Source organism: Conger conger, chromosome 8, assembly GCF_963514075.1.
Source record: "Conger conger chromosome 8, fConCon1.1, whole genome shotgun sequence".
NCBI classification, from domain to species: domain Eukaryota; kingdom Metazoa; phylum Chordata; class Actinopteri; order Anguilliformes; family Congridae; genus Conger; species Conger conger.
In genome coordinates this window covers 42865906-42889613 of record NC_083767.1, presented here as the reverse complement: position 1 = coordinate 42889613, position 23708 = coordinate 42865906, and the positions used below count along the sequence as shown (strand labels likewise).

Here is a 23708-nt window from a genome sequence, read left to right as displayed (position 1 = left end):
TATAATTTTAGTAGTGTGAGTATTATTGGCAGTGTGATAATGACAGTAACAGCAGCAGGTGTAGCAGCAGAAACACTGCTAATAGCTGTAAAAGCAGTGGGAGTCGCCGGGGTAATTGCGCCAGTCATCTCCTTTCTCTCTCACCGTCTCCAGGTGCTGAAATAAGGGCGTGGTTTCCAGTTTCTTTTTCATGAAAGCTTGTAAACACAAAAGCCTCAGACCTGGTGGCTTGCCAGGAAACGTGACAACTACGAAGGGTGGGGTTGGGGGGGGTGAAAGAGAGAGAGAGAGAGAAAGAAAGAGCGAGAGAGAGAGTGATTGAGATGTCAACAAGCATATACGAAGTTGCTAAATATCTTTGTGAGTTAAACAGCCTGATTCATCAAGAAGTACACAAGAAGTTGCTAACTATCCTTGTGAGTTTTCATGCAAGCTGCATTCTCCCAGCTGAAGACGTGGAAGGGTGTGGTTGAGCTTGCTGGTCAATATGCTGTAAATGCTGTTATAGCTCTGCTGGGTTCAGCACAGATATAATAATGAACCAACGTAATGAGAGTTGGTAGCAGGGTATGGAATTTAAACATATGTTATCAGCACAAAAACCCTCTATTGATGCTGAATAGAAGAGTATGTATGCATAAGAATTGAAGCAATCGGAAAGGCTATATCCCCTGTAATACTGCTGCACAGGGCTAAGTGCTGTCTGGTTCTTACCCTGTGAATACTTTTAGCATCTGCCGAAGAGCCTCAGCTGTGAGAAACCTTAAACCAAGTCGAATCGTTTCACTGAAAATTTAATGTGCACTATGGGAATCTATAGCAGGAGAGATACCTGATGTAGCCCACTGAGAGCTTTCTTGGTTCCTCTTGCTATCAATCCATCCAGATGGTTTCGCTGGGATTTGATGAGTTTTCCAGATAACCAGTGCAGCTGACCCTTATACAACAGATCTCAAGGGACCCATATTTTTGTGGCTCTCGATGCGCCTAAGATTTACATGAAAAACTCGACATCAACGTCTCTTTATAAATAGACGTTATAAATGTGAGATATAAATATAAATATAATGTACATCCAGAGAGTTAAGCTCTTTGTTCTTCTACGAAAGCGCATCTACCGAAGCATGTTCATTTTTGGTAAACTGCCCCTTTAAGGGATATTTTACCCCGTTTCCTTTCTTATCTTTAGAGTAACTTGATATGACAATGTCAGCTTTCCAAAGTCTTTGATCCAATTTTTAGGTCAGTGCCCAAATGAGTGGAAGTCATGTGCAATCAGTGCAGCTGTAAGCTCAAGTAGTCCAGCTTAGGTGATGCTGGTGATAGTGTAGGGAGATTGACTTCCATTAATTTACATATTTGCCTGAAATCTCTGAGATTGATATCTGGGACCAGACGCTTTGGAGAGCTGGCATTGTCGGGACTAATGAAATGGAGCAGGGAAGTTTGTTTTGGGGTGAAGTAGAAGTGCCCCTTTTTGGAATCAATGCTCAGGAATAGGTCAGTAAGTAAGGAGAACCTCACTGTGGTACTATAGTACATGCCACACATTTACTGACACAGCCTTTGCTTACGTACCATGTAAACTAAACTTGATGTTCCTGTGTACTGTAGCCTTCGGTACAACCTATTGTATCTGCCAAATGAATGTAATGTAAGGTACTGTGGTAGTGCATTAATGTTGGTCAACGGTAGTTCAGAGCAGATATTTCATTAGACTGTTATTTGTTATCCAAAATGATTTACAGTTGATTAGACTAAGCAGGGGACAATCCCCCCTGGAGCAATGCAGGGTTAAGGGCCTTGCTCAAGGGCCCAACAGTTGTGCGGATCTTATCGTGGCTACACTGGGGTTTGGACCACCAACCTTCCAGGTCCCAGGTATGTACCTTAGCCACTTGGCTACAGGCTGCCCTGCAGAATGTTGATGGGCTCTTGTCGGCTCTCCCCTCTACAGGTGATCTACCGTGCCCTCTCCCCCTGGCGCTCCCTGGACCCTTACAGCTCAGCCGCCCAGCAGCAGCTGCGGGTCACAAACCTGCGGGTTCGCCTGCTCCAGCGCCAGTCCTGCCCCTGCCAGGCCAAGGACCCCGCCGCCCAGGGCCTGCCCACCCAGCACTACGCCATCTACGACTTCATCGTCAAGGGCAGCTGCTTCTGCAACGGGCACGCCGAGCACTGCATGCCCGCCCATGGGTACCAGCCAATGAGAGAGAGGACCAATCACGTGGTGAGTGAAGGGAACTACATTTCCCACAATTCTGTGCATCCCCACAAAAGGGTTGTCACTAGAAAGCCACCCTAGAAAGGGCTAAAAACCATGGGCATAGGAATCCAATTGGCCTTAACGTTCTCTTGAGTCATTAGCATGGTAGGATAAACATGACCTGTGTTTTTAATAGGGCAGGACTGTCCAGGACAGGCCATCAAGTGACAACCCTACAAATGTTTCTAAATTTGTGTGTACTGTACTGTATGTGAATTTTTGTTTCTCACACCATTATTTTTCGTACCATCTATTGTGTTATCCCAACCTCCAAAACAAATTGGCAGAAGCCACGATATGCAGAGGATCTCCACCCACACACACACACACACACACACAATAGTACATCCCATGCCAGTAGCCAAAAGCCTGTGTGCCCAGCTGCAGCTGATAATGGATGCACCTGCTTTTTGGGTAAACAGTCCTCACAGACTGTCTCCCGACGGTAAAGAGCACTCTGACTCATAGAGAGTCACACCGATGAATAGGATGAACCAGTGAACCGTTTTGTGTTGAAAAGTCAGCAAAAAGTCAGTGAAACACTGTCTAGGCAGCTGAAAACCTGGCTACATTTCATTTTCTAGCCGACTACTCTAGCCTGAGCAATACTGGGGTTTAATCTTGTTTATATATGTCAAAATATATGTCTACCTCTCTAGATGTCCAGAGTCTGGCTTTTGCTTACTAGGTTTATTCCTCTCATCCGGGGTCCTCTCATCTGTCCTGGCCTTCCTGGCCTTCCTGGCCTTTCTGGCCTTTCGTGCTTCTGCGATAACCTGCATCGATCGCGGCTCCTCCCTGCTCGAGGGGCCAATTCATCCCTGCAGCCTGGCTCTGTGACTCGGCAGCATGTCACACAGCTGAGCTTATAATGACCTAACCGGTGTCAAGTGCACTTCCTCAGAGGGCAGCAGTGTTTGTATGAGTGGGTGTGTGTGTGTGTGTTTTGTAATGGGATCACACAGTGCTTTGTATTCATTGGCTTTGATGCCATTATGTAGTACTGGAACCTTCCTAGGTGCGGCTTTTCAAGTTTAGTTTCTTAAAAATGGCATTCCCTGGAAAATGAAATCAAATTTTTTAAAAATGAAGTACAATATAGGCTGTGTATGCACATGTTAGTTCATTATGATTCACTACCCGTTCAATTTAAATTCCAGATCTGACCCTAGATTATGAAAAATTTTAAATAAATGAGTGTTCAGTATTGTAACGTGTTATTGTCTTAGAGATGTCTATATAGAATATCGATTTACAATTTTTAGGAGCTACCTCCAAATAAATTAAATTCGCGACATTTCATATAGAAATGGAAGTCTATGGGGAGAGGTAAAGCTAAGTGTTTGGCAGAATTTGGAAGGCTTGTGCCCTATGTTCATGCAGCGAAGACAACATTCCCTAAAGAATTTAGAGCTGAGCTTAGTTGGGGAAAATGCATAACTTCACCTTTATCTGGCGGCTTCCCCAAAGTGATTTAGGGGCTTCTGTCTGGTATTTTGTTCCTTGGAGGTCCTATTCATCAAGAGCACACTGAAGGGCGACAAACGATTGTAGCACCTAACCTGTCCTCAGGTCGACTTCTCTAGGTCCATGTCTCTGTTTGTGTTGACCATTGTTAGGTCACAGGTCGCAGGTCAAAGGAGCAAATTCACCTAAGGTAATAAATAGCATTTTTGAACTCAGTGTACTGAAACCCGCCCCCTGTCCTCTCAGGTTAATTTTTCAATCAGTGTCTGAGTGGCTTGAGCAACAATATCCATAGAATGACCCGGCTGCGTTTTACTCAAGCACATTGTAATCAATCAATTTTGTATTGCACAATTGTACAACCCTGTCTCCTGGCCTGCTTGTAACAAGACCAGCACCAGGCAGATTATCAGGGCTGGGTTTTACAGTTGGTTTCTTCAAAACAGGACATCAGTGCTCTTTTGAATCGTGCCAGCAATGTAGAATGGCATTCAAATCTCTGTTTGTGTAAACTTTGTTGTTGTAGATAAGGCAGTTGCTGTTTTTGGATCAGATATAAAACGCTCATTTGGAGGAGTGTGTTCGGAGGGGAAAGGGATGAGGTGGGGGCAGTGAATGAATATGTTACATATCTTTAGGATGACATGCTTTGGGCATTCTTCGCTCTTGGGTTTAGCACCTATCAGCACGATCAGAACAAACGGTAACACTGGGGCCTTTGAGCAGGAGCTCTGCGTCACCGGGGTGAAAAGAATGGAAAGTGATTCTTCTGCCTCTTCTCCAGACATCTGCTGATTGCATTACATTTTCGCACTTCCCGTATGTGATCCCAGAACCCAAGCCCATAAATGCCCCCTTGTTTACAGTCAATACCCTTTAATCTCGGCCAGGCATGCAGAGAAGTGTGAGACAGGAGGAAACAGGATCTGGAAACAGGGCAGCCCTGCTCCGAGTCCTGGAAAAGGCTGAATTATTCAGTGCGAGTTCCAGACCAGAGTGAAGAGAATTAGATTTTAGTTCAATGTTTTGACAATTAAGCCATTGTCCTTTAGTAATTACATTTTTAATTACTGTTGTTTATTTTGCAGTTTGACTGACAGTAAATGTCTTTTAATAACAAGTTTATATGAGTCCACTCTCCCCATTGTCAACTCATAAAAACTCTTTCAGAGTTTATGTGTCCTGCCTTTGTCGACTTCCGCCTTTATCCCCCACGTGTACATGTGTGTTTTCGCACACAAAAAAATGGACAAGTGGAAAGTTTTTTCTTAAATTATGGCCCACTTAAGTAAGTGCTCACTCAAGGAGGCACCCCACACTACTGGCGCAGTGACTCACCCCAAGTGGCCAGTGATTGCCTAATAACGTGCTACTGCACACAGGGGGCTGGGTAAAGATGCAGTGGCACAGTCTGACACTGAGGGGTAATTCACAGTAGCAGACTGTCTACTTTTTCACACTAAATATTATAGCCACTCCACTTGTGCATATCCAGGATAATGCGTTGTATGCCAGGCAGTCAAACTGTCTTGATGCACTGTAATTAGCCCTGTCGTGTCTCAATATAAAGTGGTGGCATATGTTTAAATAACACACCTGCTCATTACAATCACGTGGAGGTTTATAATTAACAGGCATTAAAATGAGATGTACAAAAACAGTTATTACCTGGAGATGCAACAAGTTATATAGGCAGTTTCCTTGGTAAGACCAGAGTGTGTTTTTCTTGTTTTTGTTTTGTTTTCTACCCAAGACAGAGATATCGCTCTCTCAAAACCCAAACAAAGGCCGCACAACAGAGATGTGTAGAGAGATTTCAGTTTTCTACTACAGACCTGGGGGATGGGGGATGTTGTTTGCGGTTTACAGTTGACTGTTGACTGTAGCAAAAATGAGATTTTCTAAATAAATAAATACCAATGTATTAAACACTAATCTGCTCAGAAAACCCTCTTGTTTTTTAAATCTCGTTAGGTTAGTCCTTGCTTTATTTGTAATGAGCTATTGCTAATCAGAGGCAACTGTTTTTCTTTTACGATCACTTCAGAATTTCATATTTACACCAATTGCTGTTACATAACCGTAATGTTATTACAATAACATTGTAATAGCCACTGTGTTGAATAGTGCAGTTTTATTTGTCATATTATTCCTGCAGTACTCTTGTTGTTTTCTCAGGTCACTTGTCTTGGATGTTTTCTCTCGACACGAGAGCCTATTTTGCAGCGTTGACAAGGAGGGTGGAGATATTCACAGCCGCATACACTGGTTTCCTAACGACCTGAACCTGACCTTTGGTTTAAAGGCCGAAAAATACCGTTTACATTCTGTTAATGACAGCAACAGTCAGCACCTCTTGAGAAGGTTCTAGAGAACTCTGTGTGAATCGACTGCGTAGACACGCCCCTACCAGCACCACCACCAGCCCTGCCACTGTGCACCCATTCACTGGAGCATTACCAGAATTTGGAAAATGAGACGTGAAAATTCATTTTCCAGTGACGCGTCGTGTGGATATGTGCTGGTTGTTTACAGTTGTACATCATGAAGCGGCGCGAGTCTGTGTATTATTCATGTGCTCGCACACATACGCACGCCGTCGGTTATTTGCTTGTTTTGAAGCTCGCCTCACTGCCGTGTTTGTCAGGGAAGCTGGTGGGAGAGACGCCCATCCTCCTGATGCTAGGACCTTCCTGCCCCCCCCCAACCCCCAAATTCTCCCCCACCCCCCAGTCCCTTGCCACCAGCCCCCGGCCTCTCTGCCCCTGTTTGTCAGCCTGGGGCCCAGCCTGTTTGATCTGAGAGGTCCCGTCAAAACATTGCTGTGTTGTAATCTGCACCCCCCCCCCCCCCCCCGCTGCATACTCAGACACACTCCGTACAGACACTTCCGGACTTGTAAGAATGCCCATATATCAGCAGTGCTCTCTCCGGACCTTGCAGAGGGCAGCAGGGACAGGAAGGCGGGGGGTGGGGGCTGGTGGGAGGGGAGGGGGGTCGATCAGCGAAGCATGCCCCCGTCCTCCCGTGTCTCGCTGGTAAACACGTGAAGTCGTTTTGGGACGGCACCGGTCCGGCATCCCCATGCGACGGTCTGCCAGGTGCCTGTACCGCTCTCCCCGGCCTCTCCACGGATCGCTCTGCTTACTTACGGCCGTTCACTGCCGATGCTGTTATCCGCCCAGGGCACCGTGTTTATACTCCATAGCCCCCAGCTTCAGCCTTCAGCTTCAGCTGTTTTGTCTGAAGCTGTTTAATCTGAGAAGGTTTTCCTTGAGCGTAAGGTTGTCTGAGTTCCTGTGTCCTGCTGCGTGACAAATTGAGACCGTAATAAATGAATGTGAATGGTCAGTGGTAAGATACTACAGTGCTATCACATACATACACACTGCTTTGTTCAGTAATTTGACTTACTATTTACTCCATTCCTCTTATCCACACCTTGAGCTAAAACTAACTCTGCACCTGTGGTCCTATTGCACCTGAAACCAGGCTCATTATTACACAAGTGGGCCCAACTGGTCATTGGAGCTGCTTTGACTAGGGCTTTGGATTCTCAACAATATATTGAGTCACTTTGGACGAACCTCTCCGTATGTGTTTTGTAACCGTTTTCTTGTGGTTGCTAAGGTAGCCTTGAGAGTGTTGGTGTCATACCACTGCTCTGAAGAAGCATGCTTCCAGGCCCGATGACCCCTGGTCTCTCTATAGGTCTGGAGCAGGTCTGGAGCAGGGCTTTGAAACCCTGGTCCTGGAGAGCCACAAGCTCTGCAGGTTTTTTATTTTCACCTTAAAATCACCAGTTCAGACCAGAGCAAGCAGGTGAAGTGAGTGAATGTAATCACCTGCTCTAAACGATCAGTTAAGCGCACCGTAAGAGCGAAAACCAGCACCAGCGCAGACCCCTGGGCTGGTTAGTTGGCAGCCCCAGGCCTGTTTCAGCTCCTGTATGTGTGTGTGAGGTAAAGACCATGCGGTTCAGCTATGCAGAGCTCTGAGGTGGTCTGAGGCCCACGCTGGTGTAGACACGGGAGGAAACAGACCCCATCTGTCTGTCTGTTTTCAGTGGTGGTGGGGGGGGGGTCCGATTAGCCTCCCTGCCACGGCCTCCCCTCCCTGACGCGTGGAGCGAGGGGGGCCCTGCTTTATCTGCTTCCAAATTTAGAAGGGTTTTCCCTCCCTTTTTTCTGTGTAACCGCGCTCGGTCTCACCTCGCTGCTCAGGCCTAACTAGGCTTGAGAGGCAGAGTCTGTGGGGGTCGTACGCTGGACAGAGACCCCCCCCCCCCCACTCCCCACCGCCCCCCACCATGGGTCTCGTACACGTTCCAGCGCTGGATTTGAGGAATGTTCTCTCGACCGTGACCCCCGGTCCCTCAGGAGTGTCCTTCACAGCTGAGGGCTGACTCACAGTAGCACACGTACTGTGTTACAGACAAGCGTCGCCACCAGAGGCATCACAGTGAACGGTGGCTTTTCCAGAACCGCAGCGTACAAATCAGGTGGCGAGGAATTAGAGCCCATTCTTACCTACCCTGAGAGGTATTACTGGGTGAAGACTATAATTGCAGTCTGGGATGCAAGGGAAGAAAACCTATGCAGTTGTCTGCCTGTGTATTTGTGCAGTCCCATCCACCCACAACATGGAAAACCATACGCTGAATATTACCACAGTGAAATGGTATGCTGTAAGTCATGCATTAAAACATTGTGGTCTGTGTTCAGTCAACATTGTCCTCGCCTTAACAGTAAATGTAAGCATTACAAGTTTTTCTTCACAAACTCAGTTTGTTTGAGAGTTGCTTTTTGTGACCGTTAAACTCAACAATATGTCAAACGTTATTTATGAGGAAAGAATTCTTGCCTTTGATTGTTAGTCAAAGTTGAGGACAACTCTGAGCTAGCATGTCCTTTTTCGGAATTTTCTGTTATATAAATATCTCATAACTCAGCAACTTAAACAATTTCATCAAATCCCAATGGATTAGACCTAACTGTCATGTTAGTAAATACAAAAATAGACAGGTTTTACACTGTTTCCATATGTGGAACATTTTTCTGTGACGCTGATGATACGTGAAGTACGGCCTACCACCCAACCCCCCCCCCCCCACTGCCCCTCCCCCAAGAATATATAATTAAACTAAAGTCGAAAAACTGTTTTTGAGAGCATGGTATTACATAATTGTGTGTGCGAAAGTGGCATTTGTTCCCTAATTATGCGTTTACACTTCATAAGATTGCTGCTGTTTGTTTCTGTTTTTCATAGACACTTACACACCCTGCTCAGCGCGTCTGTGTGCTGTCACTGTGTGTGTCTTTGTTTTTGCTTGTGAAGGTATTTATCCGGAAATCAGGTGAGGTCAGCCGTGATCCTAAGGACAGGCCGCAACGCCGCATATTTCTCCCGGCCTGATTTGAAAGGCAGCCATTATGAAAACTCATGCTCGTTTCCAGTAATTAAGCCAAACAATCGATCCGATTAAGTAATTAACAGATCTGAATTGGGCAACAAGCAGGGGACCCCACCGCCCTCTGGTACCGGTGTGTCTCCGTTGGGTCCCGTAAGCATTGTCCGCAGTGGCGACAGAAATGCGGGGCCATGCCGTCTCCACGGGGACGAGGGAGCAGGGCCCCCCGCGTTCCCCTCTGTCCCAGGGGTCCGCAGGTCGAAGGGTTATTGTGTTCCAGGCTGATGTGAATTTGGCCGAAGCGCTGGCTGTCGTTTGCGGCTGTTTGACACACTCTCTCTCTCTCTCGCTCCCTCTCTCGCTCTCTCTCTCCGGCAGGTCCATGGGAAGTGTGTGTGCAGGCACAATACAGCGGGGGACCACTGCGAGCGATGCGCCCCCCTCTACAACGAGCAGCCCTGGCAGGCTGCCAACGGCCTCACGGGGGCTGCTAACGAGTGCAGGAGTAAGTACACACTCACACACACACACACACACACACACATGCATACATACACACACATACACACATGCATACATACATACACACACACACTCACACACACACACATACACACATGCATACATACACACTTATACACACATACACATACAGTCAGGTCCATAAATATTGGGACATCAACACAATTCTCCTCTTTTTGGCTCTATACACCACCACAATGGATTTGAAATGAAACGAACGAGATATGCTTTAACTGCAGACTTTAATTTGAGGGTATTTACATCCAAATCAGGTGAACGGTGTAGGAATTACAACAGTTTGTATATGTGCCTCCCACTTTTTAAGGGACCAAAAGTAATGGGACAAACTAACAATCATAAATCAAACTTTCACTTTTTAATACTTGGTTGCAAATCCTTTGCAGTCAATTACAGCCTGAAGTCTGGAACGCATAGACATCACCAGGCGCTGGGTTTCATCCCTGGTGATGCTCTGCCAGGCCTCTACTGCAACTGTCTTCAGTTCCTGCTTGTTCTTGGGGCATTTTCCCTTCAGTTTTGTCTTCAGCAAGTGAAATGCATGTTCAATCGGATTCAGGTCAGGTGATTGGCTTGGCCATTGCATGTCATTCCACTTCTTTGCCTTAAAAAACTCTTTGGTTGCTTTCGCAGTATGCTTCGGGTGATTGTCCATCTGCACTGTGAAACGCCGTCCAAAGCATTTGGCTGAATATGAGCAGATAATATTGCCCGAAACACTTCAGAATTCATCCTGCTGCTTTTGTCTGCAGTCACATCATCAATAAATACAAGGGAACCAGTTCCATTGGCAGCCATACATGCCCACGCCATGACACTACCACCACCATGCTTCACTGATGAGGTGGTATGTTTTGGATCATGAGCAGTTCCTTTCCTTCTCCATACTCTTCTCTTCCCATCATTCTAGTACAAGTTGATCTTTGTCTCATGTGTCCATAGGATGTTGTTCCAGAACTGTAAAGGCTTTTTTAGATGTTGTTTGGCAAACTCTAATCTGGTCTTCCTGTTTTTGAGGCTCACCAATGGTTTACATCTTGTGGTGAACCCTCTGTATTCACTCTGGTGAAGTCTTCTCTTGATTGTTGACTTTGACACACATACACCTACCTCCTGGAGAGTGTTCTTGACCTGGCCAACTGTTGTGAAGGGGTTTTTCTTCACCAGGGAAAGAATTCTTCTGTCATCCACCACAGTTGTTTTCCGTGGTCTTCCGGGTCTTTTGGTGTTGCTGAGCTCACCGGTGCGTTCTTTCTTTTTAAGAATGTTCCAAACAGTTGATTTGGCTACACCTAATGTTTTTGCTATCTCTCTGATGGGTTTGTTTAGATTTTTCAGCCTAATGATGGCTTGCTTCACTGATAGTGACAGCTCTTTGGATCTCGTATTGAGAGTTGACAGCAACAGATTCCAAATGCAAATAGCACACTTGAAATGAACTCTAGACCTTTTATCTGCTCCTTGTAAATGAGATAATGAGGGAATAACACACACCTGGCCATGGAACAGCTGAGCAGCCAATTGTCCCATTACTTTTGGTCCCTTAAAAAGTGGGAGGCACATATAGAAATTGTTGTAATTCCTACACCGTTCACCTGATTTGGATATAAATACCCTCAAATTAAAGTCTGCAGTTAAAGCATATCTTGTTCGTTTCATTTCAAATCCATTGTGGTGGTGTATAGAGCCAAAAAGAGGAGAATTGTGTCGATGTCCCAATATTTATGGACCTGACTGTACATACACACACACATACACACATACACATACACATACATACACAATACCTATAATATCACATACATGTGTTTACTCTGATTTTGTAGGCCTTCACTGACTGTGTGTGTGTGTGTGTATGTGTGTGTGTGTGTGTGTGTGCACTCACTGGGTTATCACTGTGCTTCCATGACAGAGTGCAAGTGTAATGGCCATGCCGAGAGCTGTCACTTCGACTGGGAGGCGTGGCTGGGGTCGGGGCGCCGCAGCGGGGGCGTGTGTGACGACTGCCAGCACAACACGGAGGGGCGGCACTGCGAGAGCTGCAAGAGTGGATTCTACCGCGACCCGCAGCGACCCGCCTCCGCCCCCGACTCCTGCAAACGTAAGACACGGACGCCATCTTGGTTTCAGCTACCTTTATTTAATGCCAAGCACACCCACATGTACTTGCGATTTGGGGGTTTGGGCCTAGTGTTTGCCCTTCTATTACTCCTGTAAAAACGTCTAAACAAATAATATTGAATTGAATAGAATATTGAATACAATTGAATTGCAATTATAGGTAGGTTGACTGAGCACGCCTGCGCTTTTACAGCAACTCCCTGTTAATGCCCTCCCCAGTAGGCTAACCTGCATGTCATTGTATTGTGGGAGGAAACCAGAGTACCTGGAGGAAACCCATACAGGCACAGGGAGAACATTCAAACTCCACACTGAGAGCCGGGATACGAAACCGAGACCTTGCTGTGAGGCGACAGTGCTATCCAGTGCACCACTGTGCTGCCATCTCCACTTTGCACCTGCCTAGTGCGTTCGCTCAGTGCTGTAACCGATCTGTGTACATTTAGTGTGGCTGAGCTGCACTGCTTTGTACAGGATCTACTGTGAAATCCTTATATTGACATAATTCGAGCAGGTGAGGCCCCACCCAGATGCTCTTACCCCACAGCCTGGCGTGAATGCCTCTGAGTGCATGGATCCTGGACCACACCTAACTCAGGCCACACTAAACAGGCCTTTGGAGGTGCACTTGCTGGTGGACTACATGAATAGATTATCTTAGAATGACCAAGTTCTATTCCCCGAGGTCTGTCACCAACCCAGGGGGAATGGGATTGTGACCCCTGACCATGTAACTTGCCCCATTCAACTTGTTTATTTTATTTATTTTAAGAAAAAACGCTGTTAGGTTTTTCTTTAACTCGTCACTTTTAGTCCTGGCAGGATACAGCTGATTTGTACTGTGGGTCTTATGGTTAGAAAGGCTATGATCACGAGCTCAAGTGTATCACAGGGAGAATATTAATGCTTTCTTCAAAGGGAATGAAAATCCCTCAAAGCGAAGGGGCCTGGAAACAATCTGTATTTACTTTACAGAAACATTTTTTTCTTTGAGGAAATATTAATCCTAGATTTCCTCTTTGAAAGGAGATTAAACACATTTTTGCATAAATATTTCAGCTTGGTTTTAGCCACTATTCACCTGAATGCCTGGGCTGTAGTACTTACAGCTCTGAAAGCTAACATTTTACTTATTTTACTTAATTTGTTAATGGACCACTTAATACAAAAAATAATATAAAGCAATGTGCTTTGATTGGGGGATGCAGTGCGCCTTGCTGAAGAAAGCTCAAGGTTTTCAAACAGCTGGTAGCTGGTTGAGCAGTTCAGACCAGCTCCCAGCTCGACATGGTTTAGCTGGTTGATCAGTTCAGACCAGGTCCCAGCTCTACATGGTTTAGCTGGTTGAGCAGTTCAGACCAGCTCCCAGCTTGACATGGATTGACCAGCTCAAGCTTGTTTTGAAACAGCTGGTCAACCAGACAAGCTACCAGCTACACCAGCTTATGACCAGCTTGACCAGCTCAATTCTCAAGCTGGTCAAGCTGGCATAGCTGGATTTTACAGCAGGGCACTGTAATTATTCAGCAGCTGGGCTTGTAGCACAGTTTGTGGGTTCAGTTCCAAGCTGGGACACTGTCTTTGTGGCCTTGAGCAAGAAGCCTGAATTTGCTTCAGTAAAATATCCACCTGTGTAATCAGATTGCATGTAAAAATGCAATCTTTCGAGGTTGCGGTGGACAAAAGCCTTTGTTCAATGCAAAGAAAATAATGTGAGTAATGCGAGTTATTGAATTTCCTACTTTCCACAGCCTGCCATGACATAATTCTGTCAGGTTTGATAAAATGCTTCAGCCAGGAAGTGGTGGTGTAGAATGGCAGCAGATTTTCTCAGGCTTCTCGCTGTCTCACTGGCAGAGAACCGGGGTTTGACCTCTGGGAGGAAAAAAAATGTTTATTTTCCTCGTGACCAACACAACACGACATATCTGAGTGGGACCTGCTGGTTATTGTTTTACATTCTCAGGAGAAAACAGAGCCAGAAAGGGTTCGAAACGAGGAGCGTGGCAAGATGAGTCACCTCGTTGGTGGAATTCCGATCTTTGGGAATGGCAAGCCGGAGCTTGCCTTTCCTGATGGGCACCTGGCCTCCAGAGCGGCTGAGAAATGCCAGGGCGAAGAGGAGGAACAAAAACAGGAAGAGGGGGTCGCGGCAGAACCGGCGGCTGATTCGCCGTCGTCACGCAGACCCCCTCCCCTTGTCTCCGGGTGTCCTTGCGGTCTGAGAATAGCCAGCCGATTAATCATCAGACGGAGAGCGAAGCGAGAATGTTTTAGGCCTGAGTCAACAACAGCCCGCCGCGCCCAACGCCCCACACCACCCACTCAACATATCAAACTAATCCGAAACGTCTTATCTCCTTATCCTCTGTCTCTGTGGCCAGCGACGTGCCTCAGCACCAGTGCCAGGCATCTGGTCTGAATTTTAAATACAGTAAATATCATCAGCGTGTTTACCCGGGGGAATCTGTTTACCAGGGACTGTCGTTTTTGCTGCTCCCATGAAAGGGGAAAAATGGCTGTTTTTGTTGTTGTTGCCAGGGAAGTGGCTGCCAGCTGGAAAGCGGTAAGGGAGGGTGATTCGGTGGCTGATTGGTCCGCATACATAAAGAATTCTTCTCCAAGTGCACTGTGTAGGATTGATGAGTTCTGAGTGCAGAGGGCTGCGTGGTCATTGTGGGTCATATGAAACTTCTGGTTGCGACAGTTCTAGGACCCTGGAATTATATACCAGGGGCTGTATAGGCTCTATAGGCTGTGTGAACAGGTTCATAGGGCATAGGGCCTATTGGCCTTACACTTTAGTCAGTACTTAAGGGTCCATTATCCTAAATATACTATATAAATAGTAACGGTATATTAGATTCAGTCTGATATGTGACTGAGTAAGACGCCTCAATAACATTCTTGATCAGGTGACCTTGTGCCTGCATTGTAGACCATATGGAATTTCATACTCAAGATGGTTTGTAGACCAGTCCTACTAGCGATCTGCTGCTTTTCATGATAATTGTCTCGTCACAGCTCTTCAAAAGCATGCCAGCTCAGACAAGAAACTTGGACGGGGTTACCGATTCCCATTCCCTGCGTCGGCCTCTGCCAGCTCTCGCTGAATTTGCCGCGGTGCGTCTCATTTAGCCGCTCGGCGCGGTAACTCAGAACCGCTTATCTCCCCGAGCTCTACGCGCTCGCGGCCGGGCACCGAGCCACGGGTTCGAGACGGAAAACCATAACAAACGCGGCATGCAATTGTCACTGCCCTCATTGTCTGAGATGAGTATGCAGTCCTTTTTGCAGTACTGGACGATTTTTGAATGGAGCTTGCCTGTTTAACGGTCCTATGTACACTTAAGCACTGTGATATAAACATGGTGCAACTGTGGTAGACTTTGCATAAACATGTAAGAAGGCCATTTGTTCAAAGCTCGGTTTTGTTTCAGGAAAAAGATTAAGGAGGTTGAGAAACGTCTTCTACTCTGTCTTGTGTGATTTCTGAGACTAGACATTCACACCATTCGGCCTTAACCATGAAGTCTTCTTCACCTCAAGATGGCAGCTAGATTTGTTTGGGCTTGTAAATATCTCCAGAAATGTATCTGATATGTTAAAAAATGTGTGCTGGTGTAACTGTGGTAGACTTTGCATACCACAACCATACCACCCAGATAAAGGGGCTGAAAGGTCTTATCCCGGCCAAGGAACAAAGTGTAGAGCGTGTAGCTTAAAAATGGAGAGCGCCTTGTGTCCAGGGTTCTGACACTATTTTTCTAAGAGCAAAGGTTTATTTATCCTTAAACTAGCTTAACAACGCTGATTACACAAGACCCGAGATATGCTCAGAGCCTCAGCTCATTATGTAATGTTCTGCTTTCCCATTGCGGTATTGAAGGAATATAACAACAGAAATATATTTTAGATGGGAGCAGTAATTTTCCTGTGTGAACGGATGGAAAAAAACAAACCAGGCTGGTGATTAATATTCCACACAGAGTTAGCCCTGCTTTTTTCCGCTCTTACAAAACTCAAAAAGGTCTTACAAATCACCACTAGTAAAAATGCTTGTGAATGATTGGGGTCTCCTCCTCTAAGCAGGCACTGCGAAATTTGCTGGAGGGTCTTTTTCTCTTTTGGAGATGTGTATCAGGCTGAAAAAGTGTGCGGTTGAAAAAGTGATTACCTTTACCGAGCATACCAAATAGAAGTCACGTTATGTATTGCTAAACTGATGTGCCAATTACTCCTGTAAGTATTGGGGCGAGGAAAAGAGGTGCATTCTTGAAGGATCACAGTTTTGAAATCTGGACATAATTGCTTTCAATGGAGGAATTTCCCGTAGTGGCTCTAAGTACATTTTTACCATTCCTGGTTGTTTTTCTCCAGGCATCTCAACGCTTCTGAAGGAACACACGCATAAACTGTTATGGGGAAAATAAAAAGGCAGAGAAAGACATTACTCAATGCCTGAACCTATCAAACGGTTAAAGTGAGTGAAAATGACAGTGCTGGGTGGATTGAATTACTATTTGTTTTTTCGGCGGGTGTGTTCTGCGGTTAGGCGCATGCTGTGATGCTGTCCCACATCAGGAGACGTCCATAAAGCTGTCATTGTGTGTGGAGCCATGGGCTTCCAACAGACACACAAACAGACCGCTGTCTTGTCACTTTACATCTCTGATACAAGGATGCGAGAGACTGATGCCGGGAGAGAGTGAGAGTGAGTTGTCACTGTCTGCCGGCTCCCCCGGCACAACCCTGATCATCTATCAGTCCTCAGATAGCCAGGGCAGGACAGGACTTTTGCCGGCTGGAGTTCCTTGGAAATGTTAAGATGGAGAGAGATACTGTTTGTTGATGATGATGATGTCACAATGGCAGCCAGGTCCCAAGAGAATTCTGACTAGAGATCATTTATCACTAAGGAGATTGTTCATTCTGCATTCCTTCTGGACCCAAATAGGAAGTTCCACCGACTTCGGTATTTGAGAGGACATCCATTTTAAGAGTTTTTGCCATCATGGTTTCATACAACTTATTTATTTTGTTTGTGTCAGAGAGAGTAGCGGAGGCCAGTGCATGATGGATGACATGTTTTCCTCTGGTGATGGATGGTGGTATTGCTTTGGTTTTAAGATAAACCTACAGTAGGGATGGCTGAAAACACAATAACAACTGTACAAAAATCTGGACCTCTAGGAATGCATTTCTCTGATATTCCAACTCTGCATTTGCAGAGTCTCTATAGCTGTATTATAGCTTTTGCTTAACTCGACCCCGTGGTAAATTACGATTGTATCTTTCCCCTGTGCATATTGTATCAGGTGCAGTGCAACCCAAAGGTTGCATAGAATAAGTGAGAAAAAGGGTAATTTTCCCCACGTGTACAATATCACTAGTGCAGTACAGGTGCTGAATGATTGACCAAACACGTGTCAAGTAGCTGAACCACAAGATCTCCAGAGTGTTGTTATTGCTATAGACGCCTGTTGATTTTGTCAGTATAAATAAGAATTCAAGACCTTTTTATGAAGTGTCAGAATGCACAGTGTTTGTGTATGGTGTTGATATAGTAACCGAAGCCAGCAGAAGACCCTTAATGTGTCTCCAAATTGAGATCTCCTCAGGGAAACTACTGTTTACCCGCCTTTAAAGTCTCCAAAATCACAGCTCTCTCTTTAACTTCAAGCACTTATGTGTATTATGGTGGAGGGGTAAAGAGATCAATTAGTCTTCAGAGAAAGCCCATCTTTAATGTCAGCACTGATTATGAAAAGGTATATCACCGTAGAGGCAGCGCTTATCTAACACTTTCTTGATAAGTTACTGGACTGCTTTAAAGAGCCAGACAGTGAACCATAATTTGGCCTCTAATAAGCAGTAACAAATCAGCCTGATATCTCCTCTTGACATCTCAAAGGGAGATAAAGGCAAGAACCGAATGTCACAGGGATAAGTTCACAGCAGCTAAGGTCTGCTCGAGCTGTAATTTACAGTGCTAAGGAAAGCCTGCGAGCAGCATTAAATGACACAGAAATATGCGGCCTCTGTGTCCTCTGCAGATAAGGCCAGGACGCCTGCTCGTTTCACAAACAATAACCAACTCTACGACTGCATGTTATTGAGAGAGCGAATAGGGGGGCGTGATCCGTAGATACCGAGTTTCCGTGAGCCATTTCTGTGAGTTGTGTGAACGTGTGCATTTACTGCAGACAGCATCCCTTCTGTGGCCTGGGTTTATTAGTACAATGTCAAACAGTGGCTCTGAGCTATTGGCTTGGGATACTCTCTCTGGAAAGCTTGCACTGCAAACAAACAAACCAACTAAACAAAAGTCGATCTCAACCTGTATTTAACGTTTACTTATATTTAGACAAAAAATTTCCATGACTTCTTTGCTAAATAAAACAAAAATGTTGCCATTGAGGTGAGACAGTTTGGGGTAAGAACATTCACTTGTCAAGCAAACAGTAACTTCAATCAAGCTACTATTTGTTTAAATTAGAGAAAAATATTAGAATTTTTGTTTCACTACAAGACTAAAACACTTGTTAAGACAGACAGACTGTTTTGCAGTCTGCTATCAGCAGGTAGGCAAACTCGGGAAAGGGATCTGCGTGGGTGATCCCGATGCTCTAGCCAGATAAAGAAAGGAGCCTATTGTATTCCCCTGAGGGAAAAACCATAAAAACGTAAAGCCAAAACGTACCCTACTGTAACAGGCAAAGTCCTTCAAGTTTCTCTTTTTGCTGCTGTTATCTCTTAATTAGTTTCTCTTTGAGGGCTGAGTGAAGACTCCACAAGACTGCCGGGGGGTGGGGGTGGGGGTGGGGGGGCAGTCTCCGAGAGTGATGTTGATGGGTACAGTCATGTGGTCTCTTTCTTACCCCCCCCTCCTCAAAGTGTGCCTGCGAATGAGTCACATGACCCAAGCTATTTGAAGTCATATGCAGTTGTAAAACTCTGTGATTGCTGCTGTTTAAGTGTGGTTTAAGTGTGGTTCTCTGGTGCCGGAATGAAATTCTGTACCTGGGTTTTCTGGTATACATAGAGCTTGATTTAAAAAGTCACTTACACTTAATTCTCTGTGAGGTAATTGTGCTCTTCCAGTGAGTGTGGATCCTGGTTGAATTTGAGGAGTGGAGGAAAGGAGTCTCGCTGGTGTGTAACATGCCCCCCCTTCCTTTTGCCCCGCCCCCCTTAGCCTGTGCCTGCCACCCTGTGGGCTCTGTGCCCTTCCACCTGAGCGGGGGCGCCCTCTGTGACCCCAGCAACGGGGACTGTGTCTGCAAGCCGGGCGTGGGCGGTCCGCACTGCGACAGGTGCATGGTGGGGTACTGGGGGTTCCAGGACTACGGCTGCAGACCCTGCGACTGCGCAGGCGACTGTGACCCCTTCACTGGAGACTGCATGTCTGGGTGAGTGACACACACACACTCACACACACACACACACACTCACACACTCATACACACACACACACATACACATACACACACACACACACACACACACATAGACTCACACTCACACACACATACACACTCACACACACACACACACACACACACTCACACACACATACACACACACAGTCTCCCTCAATAAATTCCAATGTATTTGCTGAAGCACATTTTTTGATAATAGCATGACCGCAAATATGGTAGAGAGTAGAACCAGGAAATAAACTGCCAAATGAAACACGAATGAAACACAATACATTCATGCATTAATTAGTTACTTGCACACATTGGTGGTCAGGATGTTATTGGTGGAACATGGTGGCTATGGGCGCGGCCTTCTTTTTTATTGATGCCAAATCAAACAACATTTTGCTCTGAGAAAGGCCTTCCAGGACGAAAGGTTGTTTGGTTTGGCACGAATTAAACGAATTTCAGCTTATTTCTGTGTGTGGAGCCTTTTTGAGATTCTGATGCTACGGGCCTTTTTTCTCCACCCCCAGACATGAAGACAGATGTGCATGTTACTATCTTTTGAACCAGTTCTGGCTAGCTGTGGCTAGCCTCTAGTTATAATGGCTGAGGAAGGGAGGTGTAGGCCTTGCTATCTGCTCGTTTGGGGTGGTCCAATATTGTAGTGTGAAGCCAGCTGGTGACGTCCTGACTACAGGAGGCAAAGGTGCAGGTACAGCTGTTGGTTAGCACAGCCACACTGCACATAGAAACTTTAGTGTGGCTCCAAAGTGGTTCTGGACCAATGGGCTGAGGGCTTTGGGTACACATAGAGGGATAATGCAACTGTACTCTTGATATAAGGCACTTGTAGACCCACACTGCATGAAGAGTGTGCTTGATTGTTCATTCGTAATGTTACTTTGTGCAGCTCTGACCTGGAGCTCTACTACAGAGGAGACCACCCCTTGGGGCACAATGACAGCGAGCACGGGTCCATCTTCAGAGCAGACGAGCTCTTCTCTGCCCTGCATTACTCAGGTGAGTCCTCACCTTGCCAGGTCACGCCAGGGTCAGTAGGGGTCATTACAAACGTGCCGCAGGTGCATCAACCACAGTGGGTTGACTGGGTGGACTGGTTCCTCTTTAACAGGACCCGATGTCACGCTCGGACACACCGCCTAGAGGGAATCGCTGACTGTGGGGTTATCCTTCAAGGAAGTGTACATGACTGTGGACACACACACACACACACACACACACACACACACACAGCAAAATGCAGGCCACCATAGAGCAGTCGTGCTGTGTGGCTTGGTACATTTGCAGCCCTCCCACTGACCGGCCTCAAGGATGATTTAGTAACATGCAGCCAAAACCCTAGTGGGGGTGCAACTCGGGCCGACGCAAACTTGCTTTTCTTTCTGCCTTGCAAAGCATTCTGGGAAGACGGGAGCAGAAAAAAGTCAGCCCCCCTGCAGCGGCGTTATGCTCTCCTGGGCGGTTATGGATCACAGCGATTAATCTTTAACCTTTCGGAAGCCGCAGTCACACAGCCAGGCTGGTTATCCTTCCACTGTTGTCTGCGGGGGGTGCCTGGAGGAACTCATTCCTGCTGTGCTCTGATGTTCGTGAAATGGACGCCGGAGGCTCGGTTTGTGTTTCTGAGGAGGGGGGAGGGGGGAGGGGGGGGGGGGGGGGGGGCGTACACCCGCTGACTTCTGGAAGCGTCCGTGCGATGCTGCTCTGAACTTCAGAGCCATGACGCCCGCTCGCACCGCTGTGGTGTACTCCAGCACACATTAATCATTAATGTCTTTTTTTTTTAAGAATATCCCTTTTGTAATTTCAGATTAAAGTCAACAAGGCTTTAGTAGACCCAGCAGTTGCTTGTTACTCTTGGAAGCAGCACGTTTGATTTCAGAACATTAAATCAAACATTAAAAGCTCACGTTTAGCCTATTGTTTGCCAAGGATAATCCATGCCATATTGAACTGTGAGTCATGGACGGACTTGCCAGTTGGGACCCTCCCTCCTCGGGGGATGTTATGGCCAACTATGCAGCACCCTACAGGGCTATAGGCTCTGACAGCATCAGAAGCTGATGACTGGAGGGTGTGTAACTACTCCGAAAACTGTTTTTTTAGTCGTCAGAATGACAGAAGGGGTGAACTCCGGAGACCTCTTGCAGCATGCAGTGTGTTCAGTCTGAGATCCACATTCTGTTTTCTTTGCAGAGAAATGTGAATGCAAGGAGCAGATCCTGGGAAGCCCCAAAATCTTCTGTAGCATGAAATACGCTTATGGTGAGTACTATGCACCGAACTGACAAGCACAATGATATAAGCAACAGCAACGTCCATTTATTCTGGGAGCCATTTTAAGTTACATGTGCGACACAGAAGGATGACAAGATTAAGCATCCGATTCACAATTCCACAGCTTCAACAGTCGAGTGAAATAAACAGATGAAAAGAAATCTATGGATGAATTGAGTCTGTGGATCTCCATAAGGTCCAGCAATGTTTGTGTGAAGTTTGTGTGAGAGTCGCAACCTCGCAAGGAAGCCAAGCTTTGTCTGTATCGAAGTCTAATCTCCCAGTAACAAGTCAGGAACTGTTATTCAGCAGATAAGGGCTCGGCGAACGCAAAACATTCTCATACCGTTGACTCAAGGTAATAGCGCCATGGCAACACTGGCAGAACACCACGCTCTTCGAGTTGGGGATATGCATGAAGCACTCAGGCTACAAGTAAACCTTTACACCCACCCCATAATTGCATAAATCTTCTCCTTCTAAACTTTCCCTTTGTGTTCGACTAATTGTTTGCTTGTTCACTCGACTGCGACGTTGGGAAAACAAATAACAGCAGAATTGTATTGGGATTCATTTCTAGCGGTGCTCATCCTTTAGCATTTTTTTTCCTAAAGCGATTTAATGCAGATTTAAGGAATTGTCAGACCCAGAAAGGATTTTAGGCTTTAAGTATATAAAAAAAGGCTGTTGGCATCTTAAGGGGCTCGTTTAACCGCTTGCTTTTGCAAACCAGCAGCCATAAGCAAGCAGCTTAGGGATTTATCTGCGCAAGTATTTCTAATCCATGATTTGGGAAAGGAAGAATGTTTTTTTGGCAGGAAACAGATGCAGGCACGGATTTAGGAAACAGCGAAGCGCATGCAAATGCAAGTTGCTTATGCGATGGTTATCTCCTCAAGCTCGCAAGACACATCCCACAGGTGTTTGTGTAGATAAGTAGAAATCCCAGAAATGTGATATCAGCTAAGTTTATCTTGGTGATCGAGCTGTGAGGGGCCTGTTAAATAAGTGACCCATAATGCCTTTCTGCCCTGTGTGTATACCTTTGTCCCCACATGATATTCCTCCTGTCTGAAAGTAGAATACCTTATCTAATTGAATGTAGTTTTATGGGAATCTGACCATGGGTTGTCAAAGTTAGCTTTGAAGAAAGTATCATTGTGGATATAAAGGCCTCAATACATTCCATAAAGTATGACTAAATCAAGCTGTTAGTTCTAGTTTAGTTTAGTCATCTCATTATGTGGATGGGCTGAAAGGAAACCAGGGCTTGATTTGGATTCCTGGGCCAGAATTGAGGATCCCTGGCATACATTTTAGAGGAAAATAAAGTAATTAAGCCCAGACTGATATGGCCCTTGTTACCCGCCTCTGAGCGGGACCTTCAGGTTGAAGTCCTGTCTCTCTAACACCTCTTTGTTGCTGCAGTCCTGAAGGTGAAGGTCCTCTCGGCCCATGATAAGGGCTCCCACGCGGAGGTGGACGTGAAGGTGAGGAAGGTGCTCAGCCAGAACACCAAGGTGAAGATCCAGCGGGGACGAGTCATCCTGTACCCCGAGTCCTGGACCGCCCGGGGCTGCACCTGCCCCATCCTCAACCCAGGTAAAGGCAGCCAATCAAATCACCCCATCCTCAATCCAGATATGGGCAGCCAATCATATTGTCCCACCCACAGACATGTCAGGTCAAGAGAGAATTTGCTCCAGGTTTGCATGAATCGTTCATTTGCATGTTGGATCAATTATGGATCATTACCTGCTTTTCATGATTTCCATTGCCACGGAGTTGAGCTCACTTGAGCTAAAGTGCAGATCAGAGACCTGTTTCACAAAGCAGGATTACTGAGTTAGCTGGATAACTGCTCTGAGTAAAACCTGGAACCCTCCAAAATCTGTGAAAAGACCTGTTCCGAGTTTTACTCAGAACAGTTATCCAGCTAACACAGTGATCCTGCTTTGTGAAACAGGACTCAGGAGCTCTGTGGGGAAGTCCATGTATCCTGTAATACCATTCTTCGTGAATGTTGCAGTGTCTCTTAAATTGAAGCAGTTCTTTTTTTCTTTTTTTTTTTAGATATTTTTTAGGCCTTTTTCAGCTTTATTGGACAGTATATAGTATAGAGAGACAGGAAGAATGGGAGCGAGAGAGAGGGGAAGACATGCGACAAATGTCGGACGGT

At 46.0% G+C, this 23708-nt stretch overlaps 1 protein-coding gene across 1 annotated transcript in view; it reads left to right on the top strand.

The window, feature by feature from the left end:
* The window catches only part of ntn4 (netrin 4), a 32640-nt gene that overhangs the window by 7136 nt on the left and 1796 nt on the right, over positions 1–23708 (top strand). The window contains exons 3-9 of the mRNA XM_061253123.1: positions 1958–2230; positions 9522–9648; positions 11596–11784; positions 19003–19216; positions 20142–20251; positions 21449–21517; positions 22958–23131. Coding sequence (XP_061109107.1) covers positions 1958–2230; positions 9522–9648; positions 11596–11784; positions 19003–19216; positions 20142–20251; positions 21449–21517; positions 22958–23131 — 1156 coding nt within the window. The remainder of the gene's footprint in view (positions 1–1957; positions 2231–9521; positions 9649–11595; positions 11785–19002; positions 19217–20141; positions 20252–21448; positions 21518–22957; positions 23132–23708) is intronic.